The sequence below is a fragment of the Tupaia chinensis genome, unplaced genomic scaffold (genome assembly GCF_000334495.1).
Source record: "Tupaia chinensis unplaced genomic scaffold, TupChi_1.0 Scaffold000066_1, whole genome shotgun sequence".
Lineage (NCBI taxonomy): Eukaryota > Metazoa > Chordata > Mammalia > Scandentia > Tupaiidae > Tupaia > Tupaia belangeri.
Window position 1 is genome coordinate 2,880,562 of NW_006159525.1, and position 27,071 is coordinate 2,907,632.

The window sequence follows — 27,071 nt, forward strand, 5'->3', positions numbered from 1 at the left end:
TTGGCCTCACATCCCAAATGTTAACCATGACAGCTTCCTGGTGATTGTCTCCATATCTGGGAACTCCCTGATTTAGTCTGGCTCCTTGTTTTGGGGGTGATGAGCAGTCAGGTATCCGAAAAGGCAGCTCCTTAGTCCAGGTAACACTTCTTCGAATAAACGTGGGTGCTCACTAGGCACTAGGCTTGGCGGTGAGGTCCCAGTGCTGCCACAGTGTCCAGTGTCACAGTGGCAGAGAACTGGTACAAAGCAATGGGGCCTGCATGGCCTGCAGCCTGCCATGCCTAGCTTATGCCAATCTTTGTGATAAGAATCTAATCGGACAGAAACTGAGTTGGGGCTGGCGGGCCACCTGCCTCCCAAGTGCCCATGTTCAGTGTTTCTCAGCATTTTGCCCTATTGGCTGCATCTACTTTCTGGGTGAATGTTTGAAAATAAGCTGTGAACATCATGATGCTTCATCCCTAAGACCACAGTGTGCTTCTCCTGGAACAGGGAGACTGTACCACTGCGGCCATTTCTGCTCCCATGGAAATTCACAGCATTAATAGCCACTGCTTAGGCCATGTTCGGATTTGCCCCGTTGCCCACAAAATGTTCTGGCTGGTTTTTAGAACCACATCCCACCCACCAAAGTCCACGTTATATTTGATGGTCTTAGGGTAGAACAGTCCTTGCCCTCCCACACACACATTTTAAATGAGTTTTTCTGATCGCGCTGTGGCTTATCTTGGACCTTTATTCCCAGTATCTCTAAGAGCTGGAATTTAGGTCTAAAGGCTGGAAAAGGTGAGATTCAGATGGAATGTTTTTAGGAAGACTATTTCAAAGGCCACCTTCAAAACTTCTGTATCTCTCTTGTACCGATGACCTATCAGAAGGCAAAACTTAGCAGTAAGCTAAACCCTAGTACTTTCACAGTGGGCGACTTCTAGTTTCTTTTTTTCTGGAAGAGCACCACACCAGCAGTCTCCTGATGCCAGTCCCCTGTCCTTAGCCCTCCAGTTGGACTGCAGGCATCTGTGCATGTGCCTGGTATATTTTCAGGCTAACCTGGGGATCTGGGCCCCTGGTCAGTTGTGTGGCTTCCAGCTCTGCAGTCCGTACGTTATACAGCGCATCACCTAAGCTGGGCTAGTTCCCTGTCTTCGATGCTACTTGGCTCTGAAGCTCCTTAGCATATCTCTTTAAAAATCTCATGGGATGAGAAAACTATGCATGGATTAATTGCACCAAAATAAACTCATACTTTAATATTTCCACAAACTTTTTGAAGTCCCCTCATAAAAATAAATCCCTATCATTTTGACAGAGTTCTGCATGAGTTCAGAGAACATATGCACTCATATATTAATTGTGATGCTTCAATTCTAGACAGTTCAGGGGAGTTCTGGAGTTTGACAGATTTGGTGTAAAACTTGGTTACTAGCTGTATGACCTTATACAACTCCCTCAATCTCTTCTGTTATCTCTGCGTTGGGGTGTATACTAGAACCTGCTCCATACACAGGAAGTGGCCTGGGAGCACTCAGTGCTAATGCAATTGTCAGTGATTTTTGGCAGTTGCTTGAATCAGAAAACAAGCGTGTCAAGCTGAGCCTTTACTTTTAGGAGAACCACCCTCTGTGGCACCCTGGACTACCTGCCCCCTGAGATGATCGAATGCCGGATGCATGATGAGAAGGTGGATCTCTGGAGTCTTGGAGTCCTTTGCTATGAATTTCTGGTTGGAAAGCCTCCTTTTGAGACAAACACATACCAGGAGACCTACAAGAGAATATCAAGGGTAAGATGAGCCTGGAAGGGCCCCTGCATGCTGTCAGAATTCTTTCCTCACAGCCCAAACTAGGTCGAGATCTGAATATTTGAATCTTTTGGTCTAAGCCATGCATTGTGACATTCTGTCCCTTACTTACTCCAGGTTGAGTATACCTTCCCTGATTTTGTCACGGAGGGAGCCAGAGACCTCATTTCCAGACTCTTACGGCACAATCCCAGCCAGAGGCCAACTCTCAGAGAAGTTCTCGAACACCCCTGGATCACAGCCAATTCATCAAAACCAAATTGCCAAAAAGGCAAAGAATGAACCAGCAAACAGTCTTAAGGCCCTCATTTCCAGACTCTTACGGCACAACCCCAGCCAGAGGCCAACTCTCAGAGAAGTTCTCGAACACCCCTGGATCACAGCCAATTCATCAAAACCAAATTGCCAAAAAGGCAAAGAATCAACCAGCAAACAGTCTTAATTAGGAATCATGCCTGGGAGGAATCCCAGAGCCAGGGCTGCTGTGTAATCTGTCAGGACTTCGAATAAACGTGGGTGCTCACTAGGCACTAGGCTTGGCGGTGAGGTCCCAGTGCTGCCACAGTGTCCAGTGTCACAGTGGCAGAGAACTGGTACAAAGCAATGGGGCCTGCATGGCCTGCAGCCTGCCATGCCTAGCTTATGCCAATCTTTGTGATAAGAATCTAATCGGACAGAAACTGAGTTGGGGCTGGCGGGCCACCTGCCTCCCAAGTGCCCATGTTCAGTGTTTCTCAGCATTTTGCCCTATTGGCTGCATCTACTTTCTGGGTGAATGTTTGAAAATAAGCTGTGAACATCATGATGCTTCATCCCTAAGACCACAGTGTGCTTCTCCTGGAACAGGGAGACTGTACCACTGCGGCCATTTCTGCTCCCATGGAAATTCACAGCATTAATAGCCACTGCTTAGGCCATGTTCGGATTTGCCCCGTTGCCCACAAAATGTTCTGGCTGGTTTTTAGAACCACATCCCACCCACCAAAGTCCACGTTATATTTGATGGTCTTAGGGTAGAACAGTCCTTGCCCTCCCACACACACATTTTAAATGAGTTTTTCTGATCGCGCTGTGGCTTATCTTGGACCTTTATTCCCAGTATCTCTAAGAGCTGGAATTTAGGTCTAAAGGCTGGAAAAGGTGAGATTCAGATGGAATGTTTTTAGGAAGACTATTTCAAAGGCCACCTTCAAAACTTCTGTATCTCTCTTGTACCGATGACCTATCAGAAGGCAAAACTTAGCAGTAAGCTAAACCCTAGTACTTTCACAGTGGGCGACTTCTAGTTTCTTTTTTTCTGGAAGAGCACCACACCAGCAGTCTCCTGATGCCAGTCCCCTGTCCTTAGCCCTCCAGTTGGACTGCAGGCATCTGTGCATGTGCCTGGTATATTTTCAGGCTAACCTGGGGATCTGGGCCCCTGGTCAGTTGTGTGGCTTCCAGCTCTGCAGTCCGTACGTTATACAGCGCATCACCTAAGCTGGGCTAGTTCCCTGTCTTCGATGCTACTTGGCTCTGAAGCTCCTTAGCATATCTCTTTAAAAATCTCATGGGATGAGAAAACTATGCATGGATTAATTGCACCAAAATAAACTCATACTTTAATATTTCCACAAACTTTTTGAAGTCCCCTCATAAAAATAAATCCCTATCATTTTGACAGAGTTCTGCATGAGTTCAGAGAACATATGCACTCATATATTAATTGTGATGCTTCAATTCTAGACAGTTCAGGGGAGTTCTGGAGTTTGACAGATTTGGTGTAAAACTTGGTTACTAGCTGTATGACCTTATACAACTCCCTCAATCTCTTCTGTTATCTCTGCGTTGGGGTGTATACTAGAACCTGCTCCATACACAGGAAGTGGCCTGGGAGCACTCAGTGCTAATGCAATTGTCAGTGATTTTTGGCAGTTGCTTGAATCAGAAAACAAGCGTGTCAAGCTGAGCCTTTACTTTTAGGAGAACCACCCTCTGTGGCACCCTGGACTACCTGCCCCCTGAGATGATCGAAGGCCGGATGCATGATGAGAAGGTGGATCTCTGGAGTCTTGGAGTCCTTTGCTATGAATTTCTGGTTGGAAAGCCTCCTTTTGAGACAAACACATACCAGGAGACCTACAAGAGAATATCAAGGGTAAGATGAGCCTGGAAGGGCCCCTGCATGCTGTCAGAATTCTTTCCTCACAGCCCAAACTAGGTCGAGATCTGAATATTTGAATCTTTTGGTCTAAGCCATGCATTGTGACATTCTGTCCCTTACTTACTCCAGGTTGAGTATACCTTCCCTGATTTTGTCACGGAGGGAGCCAGAGACCTCATTTCCAGACTCTTACGGCACAATCCCAGCCAGAGGCCAACTCTCAGAGAAGTTCTCGAACACCCCTGGATCACAGCCAATTCATCAAAACCAAATTGCCAAAAAGGCAAAGAATCAACCAGCAAACAGTCTTAATTAGGAATCATGCCTGGGAGGAATCCCGGAGCCAGGGCTGCTGTGTAATCTGTCAGGAACACGCTACCGAGATCCGTTTTGCTGTTGACCACGGGCCTTTCATCTAGAGCGCGCCTCGCAGTGGGGTTTGTCTTACTGGGCGGGCTGTGCCTCTTCCTCCCTCCTTGGAGCTCCATGTCGATGAACAGGACACTGAAGGGAAACTGGCGTCTTGATGGGGAGGCCAGGTCCGACTGTAGCTGCCTCCACAGCCTGTGCCAGGCAAGGGGACATTGCTGGAGACAAGCCTGGAGTCTGATTGTGGAGAAAGTGACCACTGTGCCCCAACTTGATCACTTACGAGCTGTGCAATACCTTTCCAAGTACCCAGGTGTGTGTGTAACTTATTGGGTGGCTAAGCCTGGCAAAGCTGTTGAAATGAATGTGATTCTTTTAAATGTTAAAATAAAGATTTTTGTATAGACTTGTATATGTCCTTCCATGGCATCCCCTCAAGAATGCTCTGTGTCTGCCTGTTAATCCTGCCTGGGTTTCTAGTCCTGAACTACTCCTGTGTGAGACTTTGTCAAATAGGAACGTGTGCTCTACCTCCACCTCGGACTTGTTGGGATGCAGGAGAGACGTGGGTCTCAGCCATTCCTACATGTTGAGCTGATTTTCTTACATTGGAGTTACAGCATGTGTGTAAACTTTAAATACACGAATAAATACATATATCTACCTGGAGTACGTGGGTGCTTCTCTCCACCTGTTTGCCGTTGGCCTAGAAGTGAGCAAGGGCCTTGAGAGGAGCAGTCTAGCCTTCTGGTCGCAGGCTGAGTGTGTGCCTCACCGGTAAACCTACGTATTGGTTTATAGCTGCCAGCAGTCATCTGTCAGGTAACCAAAGATACTGTGAACTTGACAGTGATGAAGGGAAGGTACAAAGTGCCGACCTTCGAACTTGCAAAGTGGCTCCCATGACCAGTTCAGTGCCAGAGACTACACAGGTAAGTTTTCATGTAAGGAAGTGACCAACGTAGACTTCCGGTCTAAGTGACAAAAGTCTTTGAACTTTAAAAGACTCATGATGGAGTTAAACTACAGTGGTCGGTGGTTTGGTGCTCCTGGTCCCCAGTCTTGCACTGAGCCAGGTTGACGTTGCCAGAGTGGGATTTCATGTCCGTCCACCCCAGCTACAGCTAACGTGAGTAACTTCACCAGTGATACCAGCTAAGCTTGGGACGTTTGCCCAGACCATCCCACACCAGCAAAGAAGCAGCTCATTGTGGTCGCGCATTAACACACCAGTCACACAGGCTGCATCCCATAATCCACGGCAAGTACGGCTCACCAGAACGAGAGTACACACACGTTACACAGATGTTTATTTGCTTCACAATTTGAGCTGCTCACTTTGTCATATTAAAAAAAAATACAGGTGAACAATGGCTTCCACTTTAAAAATAGATTACTTTTATTCCCCTAGTTCCATAAAAATGTAAACACAAGCATTCTGTACATCTTGCTGGTGAACCGACACAATTCCCTGATCCTTGCACCTTATTCTCTCCAGTTATTCTTAGGTTTGCTCACGGGAGTGGAGTGGGGTTGGGGCTTAGAAAATAGCCATGTGGCTATTTGGTAGGGGTAGTTTATTGCTTGTCCTGGTCCACTCCCATTATTCCTAACACGAGGTCTGAGACGGAAGCCCACAGGAGGACCCGGGCTCGGCACTTTTTGCGTGGGCCTTCACCAGGGATCTGAATGGGAGGTTGGTAGAGAAGGTGATTAGGGGCTCGAAGCCAACGGCCACTGTGGAGATACAAGAGAAGGAAATGCCCTGTCCATCCCACACAAGGAGTCACTGAGCATGTATCAGGCACCTCCCTGGGCTGAGGAGACGCCCTGGCATTAGATCCAGGAGAGGCGGTTCTTTAAATCAGTAGAGCCTGCCTGGCAATGGGCCACTCGCTTTAAGAAGAAACAACGGTTCACTGAGGATTTTGCAAGTAGAGAACTTGTTCCATTAAGATTCTTTCAAGTGTCGAGTGCGTTAATGGACTGACTGTGGGTAACTATGGGCCAACTGGTGAATGGTCAGCAGCCAGATCTCAGTAAAACCAATGTGGTCAGTTACTAGTTCCTTTAATTTTCTGATTGTCACAGAAGTCACTTTTAAAGACAGGAATCAGGAGTCAGATAAATGCAACTCCCTTCACCGAGAGGCAGTGCAGACTGCTGAACTGGATCCCCAGAGTAAGGTCACCATGTATCGGCCACGGCCCTGAGGGGTCTTCCACAATGCCAAATAACTCAGGATGGAATTCCTTCTCCAGTCATCTGCTCCTGACTCGCTTGAGGAATCTCTGTGGGTGTGTGCGCTTAAATGTCTATTTAACTCATCTTCCAACACATGCCCTTTGCTGGGTGAGCTGGCCTGGCAGGCTCTTAGCCATGCCTGTCCCCCCTCGCTCCCCCGCACGTATCACTTCACAGCGCCTGCCCTTTACCGTAAGGACAACTAATTTCCTTTTTAGGAAGTGGTTAAAAGATACTTTTAAACATAATTTGAACCAAAACATGGTGGTATAGTGTGAACATTTTAGCAGTTCTGGAATGTCTGAAGTTTGAGAGAACTGAGCAGAGATTGTCTAGGAAAAACTAAGGTGGTCTTCTCATTGCGTGGTGCCCAGATCCCTCTGTGGAGTGGGTGTTTCAGGAGCCGATACTACTGGACAGAGTTTCCACCTTTTACCTAAAAGCAAGCTACCCTGGCCTGCTCTAATGAAATTTCAGTAAAACCCCCTGAGCCCATAGTGTTCTGACTCAAGGGTGTTTGGGGAGCAGTGAAACACACCCAGAATACGCCCTCCCCCCTAAACAGGTGCAGTAGTGTCAAGTGGTGGCTGCTCATTTCGATTATGATTACATATGGTTACGTCTTGCCTTATTAATTGCGGTACTGGCAGCTATTTTGCCAATATTGCATATTAAACTGCAGGTAGCTGACAACAAATAGCAGCGGAAAGAGAATTTTTAAAACTAGATTTAAAAACCAGCGATTAACTTAAAATCAATCACTGATTCGTAAGAACTCAAGCACTGGACCCTTTTGGGCTTTTGCTGAGGGCCCCTCCCTGGTGATCTTCCAGGAGGAGTGTTCTGAAGGCTGTTTTGTTTCGAGATGCTCATTCACTGTGATGTCTTGCTGACATTTTAGGTTATATAGATAAGCCCTAGTGAATAGCATTAACAAAATTTATATAGCAAAAATACCCCCAAAAAACTAGTTATTCAAAAATCTGATTTTTGCTGGCAAAGATAAAATTTATCCATGAGAACAAAGCAATATACTCCCTGCCCTCCCCCCAAACCTAAACCCTAAAACCAGTCCACATCGTGTAATTTAGAAGGAACAGGTTTTTGGTGCCCACACCTGGAGAGTTCATCAAGGTTTTGCAGCTGGAGGTTTAAAAAATCCCACCTTCCGAAAATACCGGACAATCAGTGGCACGGAGACTAAGGTAATGCTGATCCTCACGGGGGCGAACAGCTTGTGGATTGCATAGGCCACCACGAAGGTGCTCGTGCCTGCGGCCATCTTTGACTGTACCAGCGACTCTTTAAATCCGAGTTTGAGCAGGATGGCGGACATGTCCACACCGCTGAGGGGAGGGGTGGGGGAGACAAAGAACACAATTACTACAGCACGGGATGACATTTCACAGAAAGAAGAAAAGCTCCTGTCACCTGGCATCTCACAGAACAGTACACAACAGGTACATATTACTATTCAAAATCTTACCTTGAAACAACCATGTAAAATATGCCCAAGGAGATTAATGAGATTCCAATGTGCAGTGACACCCCAACAGCACCGTATTCTTGAAACACCTTTCTCAGCTGCTGGGACTTGCTTGGCTTCTGCTCCTCTGTGCTGCAGACGCCGCTGCCCGCCGTCCCCACGGTTTTGCCGGGGTCCTGTGTGCAAAGCAGGGAGGGGAGTAGGAGGGCTGGAGCGGGAGGCTGGTGGGCGTGGCTGCCTTCACTTGCACAGGGTCTGACCCCCATCTTCTTTCTTACTTGGTGAGCTGAGGATGCAGCCCAGTTACTCCCCGAGTGCGACAAAAGGCAGAAACTAGGCGTGGTGGGCAGGAGGATGGGCCCAGAGCCCCGAACCTGTGAGCATGCTGCTTGTAGGTACAAGGGACCTCGCAGGTGATGAAGTTAGGAATCTTGAGGTGGGGAAATTATCCTGGATTAGCTGGGTGGGACCAATATGCATACGGGTCTAAGTGGAAAGAAGAGGCACGGTGCCAGCTGAGCCAGGGGTCTGAAGCCGATCCGCTCCTCATGGAGGGAACCCTGAGCCAAGGAATGAGGTGGCCTCGAGAAACTGGAAAGCACAGGAAAGGGGCCCTGCCCTAGAGACTCCAGAATGAAGCAGTCCTGCGGACACCTGGACTCTTGTCCGGTAGGACCCACTTCGGCCTCCTGACCTCCAGAACTGGAAGATAACAAACGGACATTGTTTCAGCCGCCAGGTTCACGCTCATCTGCTCAGCGGCAGCAGTGACGGGAACACTGGGGTGCTTGGCTCAGGGGTGCAGTGACACCCCGTCTGTGCCGTCTCTGAGCCCGCAGCCCTGCGGCTCCCTCTCTACCTGCTGTCTCCACGCATCCTCTTCACGACCTTCTGGAGCACATACTTTTGTTCCTGCACTTCACCCAGGAACAGCATGGCTTGGCGTGCTCCAAGTACTGACCCAGAGTCACGGAGCTTGGAACCTCGGCCACCTGAGCCCACGACCTGAGCGTGTAACAGCTGTGCCGTGTGCCACAGGAAAGGCCAGCGTGTGCACAGCGGCCTGGGGCAAACACTGTCAGAGCTCCTTCTGGAATCAAGATCACACGGGAGGTCGGAAACAGAGGGAGGGAGGACCACTGCCTAGAAAGTACACTGACCAGGGCTGGTACAGAAAATTCTCTGCACGGGCATCTGTTAACGTCTACTGAGTACCTACACAGCCAGGAACAGAAACCAACACACAGATCAGGAAAAAACCAAACCAAAAACCCCGTCTCCATCTCCTTCCATACTAATAGAAAGGTTTCTTTAGCCCAGTCCTCAGAGTTCCCGGCAGGTGGTGCGCACCTGGCCCCAGGCAGGCTGGTTACAGCTCTGCGGCTGGATGGCTTCACTTCTTCCCGGTGGTCCGGTCTGTGCCTCCTGTGGGTGTGTTTCAAAGCAGAAGGAAGGACCAGGATAGCCCAGGATCCCCAGGACAGAGTCGGGACTCCCCAGAATGGGAACCAAATAATACAGGGGCCAGGCAGTCCCGCACAGAGCGGCAGCCCCACCCGGCAGCCCCACGGCACCACGAGGCACCCCCCGCCCCTGGCTGCCCCGCTTGCTGTGGAGCCTGCACGGAGCAGGGGTTCTGGCTGAGCGTGTCCGGGGCGATGCCGAGATGCTGCATTGCACACTGCACACAGGTCCCAATTGCTGTGGGGTGTGCATCACATCGAGTGGCAAGTGTCTAGAGAGCTTTTCTTATAAAAAGTTACGTGTTTCTTCCACGAGGGAGAAAGGCGCCCGACAGGGTACCGAAACCCTGTGATCCAGCTAGCCTGGGCCAGCCAGCACCGTGGGCACACACACGCACAGGGAGATGCGTGCTGAAAACCGAGGACTTCCGGATGGCCTCAGCACCACTGCAACGCCACTGAGGCGGGCCCAGAGAGCTGTTCCATTGGTACTTCTGCCGGGGTGCCAAGCCTCTGACCTTCTAGGTCTGGGGTAAGGCCTCCACACTGGGGATTGCCAGCAGTTCCCCGGGTGATTCTACGGCCAGCAGCCAGGGTTCCCGGCAGGCCCTGCTCACCTGTCCAGCCTCTGGGCATAGTCTCCAGGCTGCCCCTCTCCTGCCTGCAGTTTGTGTGTGGATCCCCCCCATTTCCCAAATCTCAGATGGAAACACAAAAGTCACCTCCTCCGGGAGGCCCTCCTCTGCCCCCCAGCTGCAGCTGCCCACCCTCCACTGCCACCTGCAGGCATTTCTCAAACATCATCTCAAAGAGGCCTTCTGGGCTGCCCTTGTTAAACCAGGACATGGCTGTGGTGCCCGAGTGTTTGGTGCCCACCCGTCTCACAGTGGCTGAGTATGGCTGCCTTTTCATTTCTCTTTGTTTGCTAAAGGCCTTTTGCTAGAGAGAGGCTGTAAAGAGAAGGGCCCTCGGCTGAGACAGCTGGGCTGGCTGAAAGGCGACTGTGGCATCACTGAATGGTCGGGCCAGGTGTCAAAGGTGGGTGGTGGCAGGGGCTGTCAAGGCCATCGGCCTCCCTGGAAGGGTCTGTGGGCCCCACCATCTGTCCGGCGCACTCCCATCTGCCGGACTGCCTCAGCAGCTGAAAGGTGGGCGGGGCTTGCTGATCAGAAAGGACCAGAGCTCTTGGCAGGGCCTTCTGGTGGGGACAGGGCCAGCTCAGGGCTCCCAGGACAGGCGAGCTATTGCTGGAGGCTGGTGACAGATTTCCCTCCTCCCCCTCCAGAGTCTGGAAGTTCTGGAAAAGTGTCTTCCTTTAGGAATCGTCACTGCAGGACAAGAAGGCACCTGTGGAGATTACCGAGGCCGTGTGGTCTGGCAGTGACCAGCCCAGTCCCCAGTCCCGGCAGCCAGTCAGCTCTGCACCTGCCTCCCACTGTCAAAATGGGAGCGACAGAGAACTCCGTGTCACGGGCTCATGAGGGGTCTTATGAAATAACACTCAATCCCTGGGACCAGCAGTTGGTGTAATGGGTATGTCACTGGACTCGCTTGTAGTTGACGGTGGTTCGAGTCCCGGACGTGGTGGCTTAACGCACGCCAGGCGGGTGTGCCCAAGATCCCGAAATGAGAATGGGGGAGAAGGGGCTGTGGCGTGGCCATCCCCCCTGGGGGGTGATTTCTTGCTTTCTGTCTCTCTGTCTCTGTCTTTCTGGCAAGTGCACATGCCCTGTAGCAAAAACAAACAAACAAAACAAAAAAACCCTCTGCAAAAGAAAAGAAAAGAAATAACACTCGATCCTGAGGGCGTTGGGGTCTCAAACCTTTCATGAACTCTTAAGCCTTACTGACCATCAGAACATAGTCTCTGGACCCCGTGACCCGGTGTTTGATTTCATAGCCCGTCCCTTCTCTACGTGTTTTTAAGTGTCTGGAAAAAACACACAGATGTTCCCCTTCACCGCCACCCTTATGCAGTCACTGAGAACATAGACTCCATGGGGACGGGGACGGGGACAGGGACGGGTCCACCTCTCCCTCGCTGTGTCCTCTGGAGCAGGCCCTGGTTCAGACTAACTGCTCTTCGTGTTTCTTCCCCCTTCCAGAAAGGGGCCACCCATCTTGGCGACTGCAATGTATTGACACGCCGCTTACCAGCTGTAGGGCTCACTGTTGTACGTGGCTCAGTGGTTTGCACAGCTCACAGCTGGCCGACCCTCATCACCATCCACCTTCGGTGCATTCTCCCCCCCAGTGGTGGCTACTCCCTACGCCCCGTGTCCGCCCTCGCTGGGGGGAGGAACGCCAATCCTCCTCGTCCCTAGATGTGCCCCTCCGAACAGTTCATGTCACCGGAGGTACCCACATCTGCATCTGCCTTCTTCCACTCAGCACCAAGTTCTCAGGACCACTCGTGATGTGGGTGGTATGTATCCCTCCCCTCATCCCTTTTTATAAAGCAGAATTTGATTCTACTCAGATTCCAAGTACAAATTCTTTCTTTTTTTTTTTTTTTGGAGAGGTGTTTACTATAGGGTGCATGCGCTCTTTAGAGAGACAGAGATAGAAAGCGAGAAATCACCCCCCAGGGGAGATGGCCACGCCACAATCCCTTCTCCTCCATTCTGCTCTTGGGATCTTGGGCACACATGCACACGTGCCTGGTGTGAGTTTAAGCCACTGGGTCCAGGACTTGAACTGTGGTCGGCTACGTGGGAGTTCAGCGACATAGCCATTACGCTAACTGCTGGTCCCCCAAGTACAAATTTTAAAATGTGCTTTGCTGGGTAAGTTGTGAGCACACACTTCACTCCCTCTTGAGACCGTTGTCCTGCAGCTGCTGTCCCTGACGCCCTCTCAGCGGGTCGTGCTGATGAGCATCAGAGCAGGACCGACCGGCAGCCTGTGCTGGGGAGATAAGCCGCAGTGGGTGATAAGGAGGCCACGGAGGCAGCCCCTGCGCTTGTCCCCGAGGGGCTCACCCTTGCGCAGGCCCAGGTTCCAGGTCTGGGGAGGAAGGGTCTGGATGAAAGGCGACTGTGGCATCACTGAATGGTCGGGCCAGGTGTCAAAGGTGGGTGGTGGCAGGGGCTGTCAAGGCCATCGGCCTCCCTGGAAGGGTCTGTGGGCCCCACCATCTGTCCGGCGCACTCCCATCTGCCGGACTGCCTCAGCAGCTGAAAGGTGGGCGGGGCTTGCTGATCAGAAAGGACCAGAGCTCTTGGCAGGGCCTTCTGGTGGGGACAGGGCCAGCTCAGGGCTCCCAGGACAGGCGAGCTATTGCTGGAGGCTGGTGACAGATTTCCCTCCTCCCCCTCCAGAGTCTGGAAGTTCTGGAAAAGTGTCTTCCTTTAGGAATCGTCACTGCAGGACAAGAAGGCACCTGTGGAGATTACCGAGGCCGTGTGGTCTGGCAGTGACCAGCCCAGTCCCCAGTCCCGGCAGCCAGTCAGCTCTGCACCTGCCTCCCACTGTCAAAATGGGAGCGACAGAGAACTCCGTGTCACGGGCTCATGAGGGGTCTTATGAAATAACACTCAATCCCTGGGACCAGCAGTTGGTGTAATGGGTATGTCACTGGACTCGCTTGTAGTTGACGGTGGTTCGAGTCCCGGACGTGGTGGCTTAACGCACGCCAGGCGGGTGTGCCCAAGATCCCGAAATGAGAATGGGGGAGAAGGGGCTGTGGCGTGGCCATCCCCCCTGGGGGGTGATTTCTTGCTTTCTGTCTCTCTGTCTCTGTCTTTCTGGCAAGTGCACATGCCCTGTAGCAAAAACAAACAAACAAAACAAAAAAACCCTCTGCAAAAGAAAAGAAAAGAAATAACACTCGATCCTGAGGGCGTTGGGGTCTCAAACCTTTCATGAACTCTTAAGCCTTACTGACCATCAGAACATAGTCTCTGGACCCCGTGACCCGGTGTTTGATTTCATAGCCCGTCCCTTCTCTACGTGTTTTTAAGTGTCTGGAAAAAACACACAGATGTTCCCCTTCACCGCCACCCTTATGCAGTCACTGAGAACATAGACTCCATGGGGACGGGGACGGGGACAGGGACGGGTCCACCTCTCCCTCGCTGTGTCCTCTGGAGCAGGCCCTGGTTCAGACTAACTGCTCTTCGTGTTTCTTCCCCCTTCCAGAAAGGGGCCACCCATCTTGGCGACTGCAATGTATTGACACGCCGCTTACCAGCTGTAGGGCTCACTGTTGTACGTGGCTCAGTGGTTTGCACAGCTCACAGCTGGCCGACCCTCATCACCATCCACCTTCGGTGCATTCTCCCCCCCAGTGGTGGCTACTCCCTACGCCCCGTGTCCGCCCTCGCTGGGGGGAGGAACGCCAATCCTCCTCGTCCCTAGATGTGCCCCTCCGAACAGTTCATGTCACCGGAGGTACCCACATCTGCATCTGCCTTCTTCCACTCAGCACCAAGTTCTCAGGACCACTCGTGATGTGGGTGGTATGTATCCCTCCCCTCATCCCTTTTTATAAAGCAGAATTTGATTCTACTCAGATTCCAAGTACAAATTCTTTCTTTTTTTTTTTTTTTTGGAGAGGTGTTTACTATAGGGTGCATGCGCTCTTTAGAGAGACAGAGATAGAAAGCGAGAAATCACCCCCCAGGGGAGATGGCCACGCCACAATCCCTTCTCCTCCATTCTGCTCTTGGGATCTTGGGCACACATGCACACGTGCCTGGTGTGAGTTTAAGCCACTGGGTCCAGGACTTGAACTGTGGTCGGCTACGTGGGAGTTCAGCGACATAGCCATTACGCTAACTGCTGGTCCCCCAAGTACAAATTTTAAAATGTGCTTTGCTGGGTAAGTTGTGAGCACACACTTCACTCCCTCTTGAGACCGTTGTCCTGCAGCTGCTGTCCCTGACGCCCTCTCAGCGGGTCGTGCTGATGAGCATCAGAGCAGGACCGACCGGCAGCCTGTGCTGGGGAGATAAGCCGCAGTGGGTGATAAGGAGGCCACGGAGGCAGCCCCTGCGCTTGTCCCCGAGGGGCTCACCCTTGCGCAGGCCCAGGTTCCAGGTCTGGGGAGGAAGGGTCAGAATTCAGCCTTGGATTAAAACTCACCCAGAATCCCCCATGAGGTTCAGTTACCACCAGCAGCCACACGCTCGCCTCTCCTCTGGGCAAGTCTGTACAAAACTCAGGTCTGTTCGTTAGGATGTCTTCTTGACCACTTTTCCTCAAATAAAACAGCATCTCCTTTGTTCCCAAACTGTCGTTGGTACTGGGATGAACAAAAACCCAATCCCACCCAGAAGCGCTGAAAGTAAATCTCAGTTTCACTGAAGGCTGCTTGAGTCCCAGGGAACGAAGGGTTAAGGCCACATGGTTGGGGACGAACAAGGTTTAGCTGTGACTTCTGTGTGCTGCTTTGAATGCATGAAACAGAAATGAACCCTCGCAGGCTGGCAAGTGCTGATACGATGACAGTCCACAGACCCTGCCAGACGCTGTCCTGAGGCTGATGACGCAGACAGCTTCTGCGACCTCCCACCTTCACACTTGGCCGACCACACTCCACGCCCCCTGACTCCGCTGGGCCCTTTCCTTTATGTCCCTTCTTTTGGCAAAAGGTCTTTAGGCTTGAAAAGAAAAATGAAAGGCAGCTAGACTTGAGCTACTGTGTGACCATGGCGGGGACAGAACACTCAGACATGACGGGTCGCGTCCTGGAGCGGGCAGCTCAGTTACTGCCCGGCATTCCAGAGGACACCAAGGTGCGTGGGCAGTTTCCTCCTTCATCCTGGTGGGAAGGAACATTTTTAGGCACGAAGAGCCAGGCAGGTCTCCTCCTAACACTGGAGGAGAATAAAGAAGCTAAAACAAAGGAATTTGTGAGGGCGTGACTGGCAAGCAATGGGAAATGCTGATTTCTCTGAGAAACAGAAATCTGCCTTCCACACCGATGATGTGTGAGGTACCGCCGGATGCACGTGACGGCAGTGTACACTCGCAGGTGCTGTGCTCTCACACGTCTGTGTGAGTGTGTGATGCTCCTGTGCCCTTCCCAGTACTTATTAAAGTCCAAAGAGAGCAGTGCAGGAAGGTCGGAAGGAGCCAGGGACCTGAACCCTGCATCGTCACATTGTCTGGAGCGCACCTGTTTTCACCCACTTGGTAAACACCAATATGAAACAATGTGCTGTTACTTTGTACCATGCACCTTCTAAGTTCTGGAAAACATAATGCATAACATCTTCACAGCGCTGCAAGGTGGGCTCCACTGCCCTCACTTAACAGAAGGGGATCCTCAAAGCCCAGAAAGGTTGATTTCCTCTCTGAGGATCACACAGGGACTAGCCGTCAGAGCTGGGACCAAAGCTGTTGACCTGATTCAAGGCCTTTGCTCTTCATATGTCTATATATTTAAAGATTATTTATTTTATTTGTTATTATTATTATTTTTTGGAGAGGTTTTCGCTATAGGGCGCGTGCGCTTGCCAGACAGAGAGAGACATAGAGACAGAAAGTGAGAAATCACCCCCCAGGGGGAATGGCCACGCCGCAATCCCTTCTCCTCCACTTGCTTAGGATCTTCGGCACGCACGCACATGTGCCCGGCATGAGTTTTAAGCCACCGGGTCCGGGATGCGAACGGCGGTCGACTACGTGGGAATCCAGTGATATAGCCATTATGCTAACTACTAGTTCCCTGTTATTATTATTTTTTAATTTGATCAGCGAGATATAGAGAGAAAGGGAAATTGAGAAAGCAGGCCACCAGGTCCAGGACTCAGGCTGAGATGAGCCATGTGAGAGTCTAGCGCCAACCACGCCACCTGCCAGCCCCATGCTCTTTTTGTTTGATTTTTTTTTGGAGAGGTTTTTGCTACAAGGCGTGTGTGCTCTCCAGAAAGACAGAGACAGAGAGACAGAAAGCAAGAAATAATGCCCTGGGGGGATGGCCACGCCGCAATCCCTTCTCCTCCATTCTCCTCTCGGGATCTTGGGCATGCACGCACACGCGTCCGGCATGAGTTTAAGCCACCGGGTCCAGGACTCAAACCGCGGTCGACTACATGGGAGTCCAGCGACACAGCCATTATGCTAACTGCTGGTCCCCTTAGTCCCACGCTCTTAACAACTTTACCAGGCTCTGTTCCACATAGGGGATGGAGACTGGACAAAAGTAACCACCCTGCTACCCGAGGGGCCTATGGTCATATGGGAGGACAGGGACAATAAGCAGAAAAGTAAGAGCCAGTCAGGGCTAGCAGAGGTGAGCAGTGTCATGGAGAAACACCAAATAGAAGAGGGTGCTAGGGAGACTACAGACTTAAACAGGTCATCCGAGGTCTTCCTGCAAAGGCAGCATTTGCACCCAAAGTGGTGGAGAGAGGACACTGTTTGAGAGACCCGTCCCTCCTGGTAGTGGCGAGTGGTGTAGGCAGGCTGGCTACATGACCTGAGTCACAGTGAGTGTTTCACCTCCCCCTCCCCACTGCGGTGAGGGCCCTGAAGACAGAGGTGGGTGTGTCTCAGGAACTTAATGCACTGCCTTGCACATCTGGAGACCCTGGCTGGGCACCGTGCTCCTGCAGGCAGGCAAGGTGCTGGGCTCTGGCCACAGGTGGGTCTCCCTCCACTTGCTCCCAGGCCCTGCCCGGGAAGAGTCTTCTCAGGGGGGTGAGTATCTTCTGTACTAACCTCCTGGGAGATTCTGAGCCTACCTGGATTCCGCCTGTTTATCAGAGCGCAAAAGAAACGAGGTCAGCTCATAGGCCCGGGCCCCCGTGACTGTCTAATTTTACTGTGCGTCTAACAGTTGCTAACCCTAGTTTAGGGGGTTCCAGAAACCAGGTAAGAACACTACGTCCCTTTGCACTCATAATCCACACAGTTTGGATGATTAACATTTCATCTCACAGATGAGGAAACCAACCACACAGCACAGTGAGAGGATTTGATCAAGGTCACAGCTGGTGAGCACAGACAGGAACCCAGGAAGGCTGAGACCACGCGTCATACTTGACACACACTCCTGCCAGTCCAGGGCCTGGGCTAGGGTCAAGGCTGACAGGACAGGCACGTCAGTAGAGAATTTCAGTAAGTGCAGGGAAGATCCACAGCCATGGGGCTAGGGTAGGGGGCACAGTGGAAGGATCTAAGGCATCATAGTGGTCAGGGAAGGCCTCCTGGGGGAAGGGGCAGCTGAGTTGAGCCATGAAGAATCACTAGGAGGCAGCCTGGCGTATGCAGAGTTCTAGACTCATGAGGACCCCAAACTATGTTTGGAATTTGCCAACAGGACCTACAAGGGACTTTGAAAAGCTCACACAAAGATGCAATTCAAGTATGAGTTTGTTTTGGTGCTACAAAAGGTTTGAAATCCATGCATAGTTTTCCATAACATGCATTTTTTAAGACCCCACCCCCTCTTGTACATGCCACTTGCCCATGGGAGAGAGTGCAAGGAGGGAACGTGTTCATCTGTGTGGGAGGCATGGTAAGGGCACGGGTCAGCTCCTGTTCTGCCACTTGCCGAACCACAGACTCGGAAGCACTGACTGGAGACATGGCACCCTGGGCACCCACGTCAGCTCCTGGAGCTATCCCCCAAACTCTAACCGGAAGTGCTATTTTTAGCCCTCTGAAAGCTCAGCAAACAGGTTCAGAGGCCTTGGTGCTGCATCTGAGGCCACAGGCTGGTGAACGGAGGGGTGGATCTACACCCAGGCAAGGGGACTCCATGGTTGGGGGTGCTCACATGGCTATGCTGTTTTCGGGTCCCAGCTTGTCACACCCACATCTGCAGACTCCGCTACTTGCTACTGCTTTTCTTTAAAGAGACCCACTTAAAACAAAAATAAAAACAAAAAACCGGGACCAGACAATGGTGTGGAGTTTAAGGCAGCCGGACCCCACATGGCCACTTGGTGGTTTGAGGTCCTGACCCAGCTGCTTGAAAAACACGACAAGCATGTGAACGTGAGTGCCCAAAATCTCAAGAGAGGGAGGAAAAGGGACTGCAGAGCGGCCATCCCCCCTGGAGGGCAATTCCTCCCTTTCCTTCTCTCTCTCTCTAGCAACCACAGGCACCCTCTAGCAAAAACTTAAAAAAAAAAAAGAAAACAACACCCCCCCTTGATAGTTATGTTAACTGTTCTGAAAGGAAACGCGTTTTCACTTGCACCCATGGAAGACAACCAGAATGAAACATCATAAACAATCCGCAGTAGAGCTTGCCAAAGAAGCTTGCTCTTCCAGTGAGCAGCAGTGTGCCTTGGGAGGTGTCAGATTCAGCGGTACCCGGGAGGGTTTCTCCTCATCCCAGCAGGTGACAACAAAAGGGAATGAAACTGAAGATCAAGTTCCCAAGTCCGGGCCCCAACTCCATTTCTCTCGCCTACACCATGGTCCTGGCGACGCTCTGGACAACTTGGGCTCCACCATAAACCGTGTGACCTTGGTCAGAGCACCGTACCTCCCTGAGCCTCAGTTTCTCCAGTTGTCAACTGGAGGATCGCTTCCTGGGCTTGTAGGAATTTGGAGCCTCGGGATCCCGGAGGTCCTCGGTCTCGAGCAGCTGCAAGTGCAAAGCTGTCCTTGCGGCGAAGGCCCGCCCTGGTACGGCTCTCCGGGACCGTGTATGGGGTGCTCTCCCCGGAATCAGGGTGGGAACGAGGAGCTTACCTGGCGGCCACGGCAGTTGCCGTGGGCGGTGCGCAGCAGCCGGGGGTCTGGCCTGGGCCGGAGCAGGGCCAGGGCCAGGGGCGGTGGGGCGCAGGGGGCAGCGGCGCCCAGGAGCCAGGTGGCGCGAGGCCCGGTCCGCCCCCCAGGCCCGAGCCGCCCCAGCTGCCCCGCCATGGTGCGTGACGAGGCGCTCGGGTCCGCACAGGAGACTGGAGGAGCAGAGGCCAGAGCAGCGTGGGCGGAGCTGGAACCGCGCGCGTCCCTCCGGCTCCGCCCGCCGGTTCCGCCCCTTTAGCCGCCGCCCGCGCGCGGGGGGCGGTGCCAGAGGCCGAGCTAACCTCGGAGTAGGCGGGGCCGGGCCGCGTGTGCGCGCGTCCCTAGGCCCCGCCCACCAGCCCCGCCCTTGAATCAGCGAGTGGGCGGGGCCCGAGTCCAAGCCAACCGCCGAGGGGGCGGGCCCAAATCCACGCCCCTTCCCCTCGGCTCCGCCTGGTAATCCCGCCCACCGAAGCGGGGGCCCGGGTGGGGTGGGCGGGGCTGGGGTCCGGGCCCGGCGCGGGTGGGCGGGGCCAGAGGCGTGTGCCTGCGGCCCCGCCCCTCCTGGCGCGACCCGCTTTTTCTCCCCTTCCAGGTGAGTCTTCGCCGGTCTTTGTAGGGGTCTTGGCCTTCCAAACTAACCACTTGGTGTAGGTGACGAGGTGTTTTATTCTGTGGTCTAGCGCCTCAGCCCGTGAGCTTTCCTCCTAGAGAAATGGGTGAAACCCGAGAAATGTATAGATAGATACGTAAAGGAAAGTAAGGGAAGGGACATACTAACGCATGTTTGGTTAAAAGTCCTATAAATGTCCCTTGTACATCATTTCTGTGACTGTGAAGCGGTGCACACTCTGGAATACTTCGGCAATTTCTTAAAAAGTTAAACATGGCGCCAGCAGGGGGCTCTTTCTCACTGTCTGGCTAGCGCATGTGCCGCATAGCAAAAAGGAAAAACGGTGAAGCGCGCACTAACGTGTAGCTTAGCAGCTCCACCACTCGAGCTGCTCCGGAGAAAACAGACTCATTCTCATCTCAGGGCTAAATGTGAAGACACCGATATTCTCAGCAAGTCCGTTCATCTTAGTGAAAAACACACACACACATTGGGAGCAAGCCAATGTCCGTGCCGGGAGAGGCTGGCCCTACCCAGTCACCCCTGACTGAATGCACAGCCCTCCAGTCAGGGACCACCAAGGCCACAGGAGGAAGAAAGTTCCCATGCACAAGTAACACGGGTGACTCTCAGAGCCTTGTGCTTAGTGAAAACATCCAGGCACAAAAGCCGCATATGGTAGGATTTCATTCACACAAAATGTCCAGCACAGACAAAACTGGAGACCCAGAACAGATGAGGGGTTATCTGGGGCGGAGCGTGGCAGCTGGGATGGACAGCGAAAGGCGTGAGGGAAGGACCCTAAACACAGATGGTGAGGATGTAGCTCTGCTATGCCATTAACCAGCAGGTGGCATAATGATTACATTGCTGGACTCCGGTGTAGTCGACTGCTGTTCGAGTCCTGGACCTGGAGGCTTAAAACGCACGCTGGGTGTGTGTGTGTCCAAAATCCTGGGAGGAGGATGGAGAAGGGATTGTGGTATGGCTGTCCCCCCCGGGGGGTGATTTCTCACTTTCTGTCTCTGTCTCTCTGGCAAGGACACATGCCTTATAGCAAAAATTTCTTTAAAAAAAAATAACCAGAATGTACACTTAAAATGGGTGAAAGTTATGCTGTATAAATTATACCCCAAAGAAACTGTTTTTAAAAGACCTCAAGGGCCAGCAGATGGCATAGTGATTAAGGCACTGGATCTCACATGGCCGACTCCATGGTTCAAGTTCTGGACCTGGGGGCTTGACAAACATGCTGGGAGCATGAGTGTGTATGCCAAAATTCTGAGAGAAAACAGAGAAGGGATTGCAGTGTGGCATCCCCCCGCGGGGGAGTGATTTCTCACTTTCCCTCTTTCTCTGTCTCTCTCTGGTCAGCGCATGCACCTATGGCAAAAAAAATCTGAAAAAAAAAAAAAAAAAGCCCTCAACATGTTTTTCAGCTCAACCAGGCATGGAAATAAATCATCTTGCACGTGTGAGCATTTGAACGTGTTTATTGTGGTCTGCAGGATGGGGTGCAGTCCAGCTGCTTGATCTGGGGCTTGTGACTCAACCTTTCTGAGCTGCAGTCTTTTAATCTGTAAAATGGATTGTTGGGGCAAACTCCGACACTGTCTTTGGAAAGAGCCTCTCCCAGTGCCTGGTACAGAGACAGGGCATTCATGTGAGTGCTGGTGTCACAGAGGAGACTTACCGGAACCTCTGTGTCACCCAAGGGCTGGGCTGACCTGACCCGAGGTCCTCACAGGTCCCACGTTTTCTCGTCACCAGCCTTCTTTGTTTAGGTTTCCTGTCCTGGCTTCACAGGCAACCGAGTTTGCAATTCCTACTGTGTGCGTATTACAACAGAAGAAAAACACATTTTCATTTTTCCCTGTAAATTTGACAGTAGCTATAATACTGTAATGATCGACTTTCAGTGTTTTTTTTCTTCTTTTTCTTCTAAAAGTGATGAGAAATCTTTCTTCCTTTTTACAAATTGTATTCAAGCTGCTGCCTGTCTGAACCCGAGACATGTCCCTCCCGTTTTCCTATTGTCTCAGTTCTCTTTGTCTCTCTGGAGTGGTAGCTCATGTAGGCGGTCTATTCATTTTGATTTTCTTCATTTTGATGAATACATAATGTATTCTCATGGCTCAGCTTTTATTCCCCCAGCAGGCGTATTTATTAGCGTTAAACAGAAGCCCCTTCTTTCCTCTGACACCAGGAAGTCACACCTGTGCAGTTCCAGGCTCCTGAGCGGGGTCCCTCTCCCCCACTTCTCAGCAGACTCAGCCTTGGCGGTCGCCGGAGCGGCCCAGGGCTGCCAGACTCTGTCTTCCCGCTCGTCATTTCCATGGTGCCTATTCTCAGCGCTCTCCTCGTCCAGAGCTGGCTGGATTTCCTCCATTTGCTCCGTGAGTCTGTCTTCCTCCTGAAGAAGGCCTTGCCATCTTCAGCCATCTTCTTTACATAGTGCCCGATTCCTGCGGTGATGAGCATGTGTTCCTCGCCCTGTGAGTTCCTGGTGACGTACACAGAACTCGTCAATGGGACGAGGAATTCTTGCCCCTTCTTGCTCTTGCTCGGTACGTTCAGATAGTCCTTGGCTTCTGTGTCCTTAGTCTGTCCCACCTTGAGCTGGGCCGTGGACATGGATGAGAACTCCACTCCCTGGTCCAGCTGGTTCTTGAGAGTTTCTAGTTGTGGGAGGTTCAGCTCCGAGATGTTAATAGACTGCGCCGTTCTGGGGAGGAATTGGTTCAGATGTTCAAAGGTACAGAAAGGGCTGGGGTCCAAGCCTGGAGTGGGTGGGCAGGGCTGGAAACGTGTGCACATTGGTTCACCCTCTAGCTCCCCCACTGGAGCCGGAGTTCAGAGCAGAGTGGGCAAGGCTGGGGACACACTTCCCTGGATACCTGGGGTGAGTCTTTGCCTGTCTCTGTAGAGGTCTTGGACTTCCAAACTAACTGTGGAGTATACAGTGAAAAGTTTCTTTCCTGGGCCAGCAGGCAGCATAGTAGTCAAGGCACTGGACTCCCACATGGTCTACAGTGGTTCAAGTCCTGGACCAGGCAGCTTGAAACTCTCTCCGGATGTGTGTGTACACATTCCCAAAATCCCAAGAGGAGAATGGATGAGAAGGGATTGTGGCATGGCCATCACCTCTGGTAGTGGGGGTGACTTCTCACTGTCTCTCTACTCTTTGGTGAGCGCATGTACCCTATGGCCAAAAAATTAAATTCCTTCTCATTCCATTCCCAATTCCCCAGTTTTACATGGGTGCAGGTGGGTTCCTACAAAGGTTTCCATTCCTATTATCCAAATGGAGCATAGTATTGACAGTGTTTTGTGCCTTGCATTTTTTGCTTCGAATGTATTTTAGCTTTTTCTATATCTGTACATGAACACCTTCCTTATCCTTTAAAAAAGTTGTTTAGCACTTCAGTGTTTTCTAGAATACTGTAATGTATGCAGCCAGTCCCCTGCTGTCGTCAGTCTATTTTCAGTCTTTACACTCACAAACCGAGCTGCAATGAATCGCCTGTTAGTTTTGTCATGTCCTCTGCCGAGGCATACCTGTCTGGTCGATTCCCCGAAGTGGAACTGCTTAGTGAGGGTATACGGGTATTTGTGCATTCGAAGAAATGGCAAAGTTGCACCCCATAGAACCTGCCAAGCGTGAGAGCAGCTCTCTGCCCTCACTCCCAGGTGGTGGCTTTAGCAGGGAGGGGGTGTGAGATGGGCTGCTGCTGCTGCTTCTGCTGCTTCAGTTTGAGCGTCTGACATCAGAGACAGCCATGCGAATAATATTGAGAGCTGTATTAGTTTTCTTTCTTTTTTTAAGTAATTGTTTTATTTAACTTTGTTTATTTATTCATTTTTAATTTGACCAGAGAGGGATGGGGAGGGGACCCAGAAAGGAAGCCACCAGGTCCAGGACTCGAACTGTGGTCAGCCATGTGGGAGTCCAGCATCCTTAACCACCACGCCACCTGCTGGCCCCAAGAGTTGTGTTAGTTTTCCCAACTGCCTTGAAAGATTTTGAGCTTTAAACATACACATTTATTATCCCATAGTTTCGGTAGGAGTCTCAGCATGGCTTACCCAGGACTTCTGTTTAGGATCTTCCTGGGCTGGCTGGGCTGTGGTCTCATCAGAGATTCAACTGGGAAGGATGAAGCTCCAAGCTCCTGCAAGCTGTTGGCAAGGTTTATCTTCCCGTACTTATAAAAGCGAAGGCCTGAGCTTCTCACTGGCTGTCAGCTGGAGTCCTTGGAGGCCCTGGAGGGTCTGACAGTTCTCTGTCATGGGCCCCCATGGGCTTTGCTCAGCGTGGCTGTCGGCTCTTGAAGGCCAGCAGGAGTCTTTGCATTAATATCTTCTCTCTCTTTCTCCCTCTCCCTTTCTTCACCCTCCCTCTTTTCCCTCACCTTCCCTTTCTCCTTCTCTTTCCTTTCCTCCCTGTCTGCTAAGATGGAGTCTTTTTTTTTTTTTTTGAGAGATTTTCACTGCAGGGTGTGTGTGCTCACCAGACAGACAGAGAGAGACATAGAGACAGAAAGTGAGAAATCACCCCCCAGGGGGGATGGTCATGCCGCAATCCCTTCTCCTCCATTCTCCTCTCGGGATCTTGGGCACGCACGCACACGCGCCCGGCGTGAGTTTTAAGCCACCGGGTCCGGGACACGAACCGCGGTCGACTACATGGGAGTCCAGCGACATAGCCATTACGCTAACTGCCGGTTCCCCTAAGATGGAGTCTTAAACAAGACAGTGTCACCATGGGCATGCCATCCTGTAATCTTTGCCACACCCAGTCGTCTGGAAGCAAGTCGCAGGTTCTGCCTGTATTCTGGGGAGGGACTATATGGGTCACTGTCACGGGTGTGGCTCAGTGGGGCTTACTCTCCAGCACATCATGGCACTAGAAACAGGTCCCTGTGTCAGAATTCATTACAGAGGGATGTGGGGGTGGGAGTCGTCCTATGGAAAGAAGGAAGCAGCTTTGGACAGTGACTTTGGAAAACAGGTATGTTCTCAGTTTTCTTGTCTGTTGAGTGGGGTGAGCACCTCTCTCTTAGCTTGTAGGGTTGTTAAACAATGACTGACATGACTGCTGTAAGTTCAGCTACGAAGTCAGGAGCTATTAATAGCATGTCACGGGCTGGGAGGTGGCAGAGTGGTTAAGTGCTGGACCCTCATGTGACCGACTGCTGTTTGAGTCCCAGACTTGGGGACCTGCTTTCTCACTTTCTCTCTCTCTTATTCTGTCCCTCTCTGGTCAAATTAAAATAAATAAGTAATGTTAAATAATATAATTCTAAAAAGAAAAAAAGCACATTGTCAGGGCTTATCACAGATCGGCGAGGATGGGTTTGGCATCAGGACAGAGCAATGCTAGGAGGAGGGTGTTTGAGAATTCCTGGGGCTCTTGGCAGTGCACACAAGGTGCCTGGCTGGGAGAGCGAGTCCTGACTATAGGAGAGGCCCGTGACAACTCTTAGAGGGGGCTTTGGGGCTGGGGTTGCAGTTGGGGCTGCTGAGGGTCTCTGCTTCAGATTAAGCAACGTAATCTTCCTATTACGCGCTTTCATCTGGATCCATGGGGTCTGGAAGCCTGGGGCCTTCCAACCCATCCCACAGGCACAACTCCTGAGAGCCCTAGCTTCTGCTGTGAAATGACCACACATTCCAGCACACCAACCTGGGGCATGACTTTGAGTGTGACTCACGAGAGAGTGACGTGAAGCCAACATGGGCCATGGCCCCTTTGCTGGGCGCTAGTGAAGATGAAAGCACCAGGCGGAGCCTGTTGGTTGGGACTGGGTGGCGGGATCTGGCACTGCTTGTTACGGGGTTAGGGAACTAATTTTCTTCTGTTCCTGATAATCCGTTCTCCAGGAAGTTCTCCTGGGTCACACTTTTCCAGATTCAACAAGTCATTATGATGAGGATAGTAACAATCCCTTACGAGTAGCTACTCTATGGCAGGCAAGGTTGCTTTTTCTTTTCTTTTCTTTGTTTTTTTGTTTGTTTGTTTTTGAGAGGTTTTTGCTATAGGGCATGTGCGTTTGACAGAAAGACAGAGAGAGACAGAGAGACAGAAAGCGAGAAATCACCCCCCTGGGGAATGGCCACACCTCAATCCCTTCTCCTCCATTCTCCTCTCGGGATCTTGGGCACGTATGCACACGTGCCCGGCGTGAGTTTAAGCCACCGGGTCTGGGACTCAAACGACAGTCGACTACATGGGAGTCCAGCGACATAGCCATACGCCAACTGTTGGTCACTGTTTTTTCTTTTAAAAAGTATTTAGTATAATTTATGAGTTCCATATAATCATTGCACACCTTCGTAGGCAAGGTTCTAAGCTGTTCCATATTAGTCCGCCGAGGACTCCGGGGGCAGTGGGCGTCATCCTCACGTGTGGAGGAGTCAGGGCTCTGAGAGGAGAGCAGTTTGCCCGAGGTCGCAGCTGGGGCTCCCTGGGAAGTGGCTTTACTCCGATTCCATGCGGGGCGGGGAGGATGGTGGTGTGAGGACCAGTCGGGGGCGCTTCTCTTTCTCTTTCTCTCTCTCTCAGTGTCCCTCTCATGAAATCAACTTTTTTTTTTTTTTTTAAAGGAGATGAAGTGAGGAAAAAATAGCACTACCAAAACAAATTCGGAGTAGGAAGTGCATGTAGAAAGAGAGCCCCTGAGAGGCGAGCGGCAAAAGAAGCATAGGAAAACAAGCATCGTGACAGCCTCGCGCTTCAGCTCGCGCCTATTTGAAATTAACAGTGAAATGTGATTTCTAGGCTCCCTCTTTAAGTCCTCCGCTGGTCTAGTCATGAGGTGACAGCGACCCAGTGAGAGCCACACTCGCACGGCAGTGGGAGAGCGCCGCGCCGCCAGAGGTCGGCTCCGTGTCGCAGACGAAGTGAGCGAAGGCGGCGTGTGCTGCTGCGCTGTCTTAGCGGAGGTCACAGAAACCGCAGGGGGAAAAGCGTTTGAGAATCGGGACCCGGAAGGAGGGGAGGCTGGCTTTGGGTGGACTTGGAGCTGATTTCTCTCTCAGAGGTATTCTGCGGGGACTGGCAGTCCTCATCCCATGCAAAGCTGATGCCGGATCCAGTCCCCAGTGTGGTCCTCATAGCAGGAACCTCTAAGATGTCACGGGACCACACCCCACTGTTCACACCTCTGTGTAATCCCCTGCTCTTGAGTGTGGGCTGGACCCAGAGCCTTGCTTCTAACAAGATACTGCCCAAGTGGTGAGATGCCCCTTCTGTGGCT

At 51.7% G+C, this 27,071-nt stretch overlaps 2 protein-coding genes and 1 pseudogene across 5 annotated transcripts in view; 1 reads left to right on the forward strand and 2 right to left on the reverse strand.

The window, feature by feature from the left end:
• AURKA (aurora kinase A) overlaps positions 1 to 5,001 on the forward strand; it is an 18,004-nt gene extending 13,003 nt beyond the window's left edge. For 3 of the 4 annotated variants that reach the window (XM_027766340.1, XM_027766337.1, XM_027766338.1), the window contains exons 8-11: positions 1,612 to 1,786; positions 1,922 to 2,004; positions 2,147 to 2,302; positions 4,316 to 5,001. In XM_027766340.1, coding sequence (XP_027622141.1) covers positions 1,612 to 1,786; positions 1,922 to 2,004; positions 2,147 to 2,246 — 358 coding nt within the window. In that variant the 3' untranslated portion in view covers positions 2,247 to 2,302; positions 4,316 to 5,001. Of the gene's footprint in view, positions 1 to 1,611; positions 1,787 to 1,921; positions 2,076 to 2,146; positions 2,303 to 4,315 lie in introns of all 4 variants that reach the window. The other variant, XM_027766341.1, reaches the window with a different exon arrangement.
• Positions 2,324 to 19,337, reverse strand: MIMS2 (mitochondrial inner membrane scaffold 2). The gene is made up of 4 exons (XM_006141892.3): positions 19,164 to 19,337; positions 8,047 to 8,222; positions 7,726 to 7,906; positions 2,324 to 3,922 (listed from the first exon to the last, which is right to left on the reverse strand). Exons 1-4 carry the CDS (start codon positions 19,335 to 19,337, stop codon positions 3,869 to 3,871), a joined length of 585 nt encoding a protein of 194 aa, XP_006141954.2. The 3' UTR covers positions 2,324 to 3,868.
• A 2,603-nt stretch (positions 19,338 to 21,940) lies between these two features.
• On the reverse strand, positions 21,941 to 26,212 carry LOC102469793 (prefoldin subunit 5 pseudogene; annotated as a pseudogene).
• Positions 26,213 to 27,071: the final 859 nt, after the last annotated feature.